At 28.2% G+C, this 4,771-nt stretch overlaps 1 protein-coding gene across 1 annotated transcript; it reads left to right on the top strand.

Moving 5' to 3' along the window:
* The first annotated feature begins 263 nt into the window (after positions 1–263).
* Positions 264–1,216, top strand: LOC112713071 (uncharacterized). The gene is made up of 2 exons (XM_025765832.3): positions 264–654; positions 865–1,216. The coding sequence occupies exons 1-2, from the start codon at positions 431–433 to the stop codon at positions 1,118–1,120; spliced, it is 480 nt and encodes a 159-aa protein (XP_025621617.3). The 5' UTR covers positions 264–430; the 3' UTR covers positions 1,121–1,216.
* The last annotated feature ends 3,555 nt before the right edge of the window (positions 1,217–4,771 follow it).

The following is a 4,771-nucleotide window of genomic DNA, read 5'->3' as shown; positions in this document are numbered from 1 at the left end:
ATCAATTTTATAAAATTAATTTTATACAAACTCCGATATACAATTTAGCATACCATTGAATTGTTTGAGACATTTTTTGTAACATGTGAGAAAAATCTTAAATTTGAGTGCTATTTATATTCTGACACGTCAATTTGATAAATGGGCTTTTTTATATATTTAAATATGAAAAAAATTTTAATTCTCGGAATACGCATCAAATGAAAACCTTCCTTAAATACGCAGGGTCATCTCATGGGTGTCGTCCGCGAAATGGAGAAGGATGTCAACTCACTCCTGGCGTCACGAATTGGAGCTGACACGGGCAGCTTTCCCATTTCATGCATGGCAGGAACAAAATGACCCATTCCACCTGCGGCGCACACGAAATGGAGGAGAAGCCAATTAGTGGCTGACATCCACGAATTGTTGTAATGGATTCCTTTAATGTATGTATATGTTAGTAATACAGGCCAAGCTAGTTGTTGATGCTAATGGTAGAAAGTACTGCCAATATGATTCTGACATTGCAACTGGCCTTGGCGTGGGTTCGTTCTTCATCCCAGTCGCGAGTCAAGTGATCATAATGATTGTAACTAGATGTCTCTGCTGCGGAAAAGCTATGAGACCAAGTGGTTCCAGATCTTGGGCAATTTGCTTATTCATAACTAGCTGGTACACTTGCTTCCAATTGTTTTCCTTTTCTTTTCTTATTGATTTCACATATAAAGTTCCAAGACCAACTTTTTAACCAGGACAATGATAATTGAACAACACAGATCTAACATGATTATGCACGATAATTTCTCTTGGACTTATACTATTATTCGCCAAGTTTAACTTGGTGTATTTAAGACTTGAACTGACATGGTTATGTTGATTCAGGGTAATGTTTATTATTGCTGCGGAATGCCTGCTGACCGGTTCTGTGAGGAATGCTTACCACACCAAGTACAGAGATCTCTTGAAACAGAGTGCACCATCGTGCGAGACAATGAGGAAGGGTGTCTTTGGAGTTGGAGCTGCATTCATCGTTCTCACATGCATAGCCTCTGAGATTTATTATGTTAGTTTTTCCAAAGCTAACGATGGTCCTCCCCCCTATGCCAGGGACACTAGTATGAGGATGGAAAACTTATAGAGCTTTTTCTTACTTACTTAGTAGTTGGGAACATGTTTATGTGGAAAGCTGGCTAATATCATTCATGTGAAAAAAGCTATTTCTAAATTATGAAGACTAGTTGTGATTCTGATGTTTAAACTATACCACATGTCTGTTGATTCTGCTGATATGCTGATCTAAGAATGAAAAATAGAAAATTAAAGAAGTTCATTCTCATGGGGAACAAAATTCGCGTGGATATCAGCCACTAATTGGCTTCTCCTCCATTTTGTGTGCGCCAGCAGGTGGAATGGGTCATTTTGTTACTGCCATGCATGAAATGGGAAAGCTGCCCATGTCAGCTCCAATTCGTGGCCGCTGGGAGTGAGTTGACATCTTTCTCCATTTTGCTAAAGACGTCCATGAGATGGTCCTGCGTATTTCAGAAGGAAAAGTATAAGGAACCAAAAGCTTATCAGCAAAAAACTAAACAAAACTACATTAATTTATATTAATAATTAATTAATTTTAAATTTTTTAAATTTAAAATTTAAAATTTTTTAAATTGATTAAGTAAACCTAATTAAAACCTATAAAAACCTTCTTCTTTTCTCTCACATTAACCTATCCACCTCCAACAATCACAAATTCAAAAAATATATAAAAGAACATCCATTTAATATGAAAAAGAAACATTCTGATACTTAGTAGAATAAGCATCCATATATATTAACTTGTAAAGATTTTGAATTCATCTAAAGATATTTGGCTGAATTTTGGCTGATATGCTTTTGGTTCCCTAACTTTACTCATTTCAGAAAGATTTTCATTTGCTGCGTATTCCGGGAATTAACGTTTTTTTCATATTTAAATATATAAAAAAGCTTTGATAAATGTACACTTGTAATTGTTACTTTAATTTATGAAATTCAACTCTTCTGTAGAAAAAAAAAATCAATTTGGTGGCACTAATGCAAACACGGTGTTATGGTATGGCTATGTATTCTATAATGTTATATCTGACATGGATATTATTGAAGATATTATTATTCAATAATGACGTAGAATGGAAAGCAATACCACCATCCCTTGACCGATACAGGACATGTGCATAGGATGAAAAAGAAAAGAACAAAAATGACTTGGCCTTGTATTTCTATACTGATAATTAATAAAAAATAATGACAACTTATCTTCTTCTGGATTGGCCTACATGGTAAGGCAAATTTATATATGATCCTCACAAAATAAAAATATACAGGAACAGGATATAAAACAACACAGCAACCATCAATCTTGATCATTCAATCCAATCGTAAAAGTCCACGCCAGTTACTTATTGATGAAGAGAAAGCTAATCAGGATCGGAATACTTCTCATCATTAGAGCAACTCCAATGTTAAGAAATAGAGTTCCTCTTTTAACATATATCTTCACGTGGATTAAGATTGAGAGTCCCTCTAAACAAAAATTTGTAACAATCAATCAAATTATGCCATGTGGTAAGTTAATAAAAAAATAAAAAATATATTAAATAATTAAATTATAATTAATTTATTAATAATTATAATAATTTATTATATTAAATACTTATATATCTATTAATTAATTATTTATATTAATTATTTAATAATTAGTTATATTAAATTATAATTAATATAAATAATTATGTTAAATCAATATCAAATATTATTTATATTGTTATATTAAATCATAATTAATTAAATTTATTTTACATAAATAAATTTAATTTTTACATATTATAAAATAATTTTTAATTGGATTATTTATTTTTATTTATAAAATTTAAAATATTAACCAAATTTAAGTTATCTATTTTAATATTTTATAATATTGAATTATTTTAAATTTATAAATTTAAATAATATTATTATAAAAAAATAATAATTATATTAATTTTAATTATTTTAATTAATTAATTAAGTGGGACCACAATAGGGATTAAAGTTAGTTCTTTCTAATGGAGAAGAGAGAGATTTTTTTAGTTCTTATTTATTACTTATGATGCAAAAGTTGATGTGGAGTTACTTTTCATGACAAGTGGGCCATAAATAAAAATTGAAATGAGTTGTCTTACCTTCTCTAGCTCTCGATTCCCAAGTATAACTGCATGCAGTTCCTAAACATAAACATGAAAAATTTTCAAATCACATATTAGTTAAACCTTAAAAGAATCAATAGAAATTACTATTTAGATCAAACTCATCAAAGTGCTCATTTTGATAGAATTTGTCCTAAAAAGTATAATTACTAAACATTTCTTTTTTAAAAAACAAGCCTTCTTCCAAAGAGTGATGCTACAGCCAACGGTGTATATATGATGTAATTTAGTTATAAATTAAAGAATTCAAACGTTTTTATAGGGGATTCATTAGTCATGTTCTCTTAAATATAGTTCCATTTCCAATATATTAGAAGTGTTGTGTTCTACCACCAGGAGAAGAGAATATAGTGTGTGTTTGGATTACAGTTTGCAAACTGAAGTTTGTATAAAATTGATTTTGTAAAATTGATTTTGATTAAAAGTGAGTTATTGTTAACGTGGTTTATGTTTGGCAATTTTTATTCAAAATTGATTATAATAAACTAAATATTGTTTGGATTACATTATTCAAAATTACTTTTAGGTGAAAATTATAGAAAAGGACATGATTTTAAATAATTATTTTATGTTATTTTATAATTTTATTTTAAATATTTAAATAAATTTTAATATTTTTTTAGTATTTTTAATATTCTTTAGTACTCTAATAGGATTAATAGAATCATAATATAAAGTAAAAAAAATATTCCATGTAAAAAAGAAATAACAATAACAATAAAAAAATTCATATAAATAAAAAAACAGAAATTTTATAAAAAACTATATGAATAAGAGAGTATTAGAAAAAATATTATAAAAAAACAAACATATGAATAATGAAGGATATAATTGGTATATACAACATAATTTTTAATCTAACGTGAAAAGTTAAACGAAAAAGCTAGAATTTATAGCTTCTGGTAAACGTGGGTTTAACGTAGAAATCACTTCTGCGTTTAGAGGATAAAAATGTTGCCAAACACAAAGATGAAGCGTTCAAGAAGCTCAAACGCGCTTCTCTCTTCTCCAACGCAAATCCAAACACACCCATAGTAGTTGCGATGATTGCGTCATTGTCCATGTACCAAATTTTAAAAAGGAAAAGTCTAGGGGTCAGCAACTTTTGTATTTTTTGACCAGTACTTAACCATTAAAATAAAGTGATAGATCTCCCACCATTAGATATTATTAGATGTAATCTCACACCATTAAAAACACTATTGACGACCAATTGATGGTTACAAAACACTAAAATGCCTTCCTCTCTTAAAAAATTGAAGACCTAATTAGTTCGTAGCTTGCTTACCCATTCAACCTTAGCCTGACTTTTTTTAAAAGAAATAAAGAGTAATATTAAAGAATCATGAGAATTTATTATTTTTAATGATTAATTAGTTATTAATATTTATTAATATGAAATAAAATATGTTAATTGAATTATTAAATTAATAAAATTAAATTAAAAAATTAAGTTGATGAATAATAACTAAATAATAATAAAAAATAATAAATTTTAATGATTTTCTAGTATTTTTTAAATATATATCCATATAATAAGATTAATTAGATGAATAAAAAGCTAAAGA

Source organism: Arachis hypogaea, chromosome 9 (genome assembly GCF_003086295.3).
Source record: "Arachis hypogaea cultivar Tifrunner chromosome 9, arahy.Tifrunner.gnm2.J5K5, whole genome shotgun sequence".
In the NCBI taxonomy this organism is placed as follows: Eukaryota; Viridiplantae; Streptophyta; class Magnoliopsida; order Fabales; family Fabaceae; genus Arachis; species Arachis hypogaea.
Note: the sequence above shows the minus strand (reverse complement) of the source record. Positions and strands in the feature narration are given on the sequence as shown.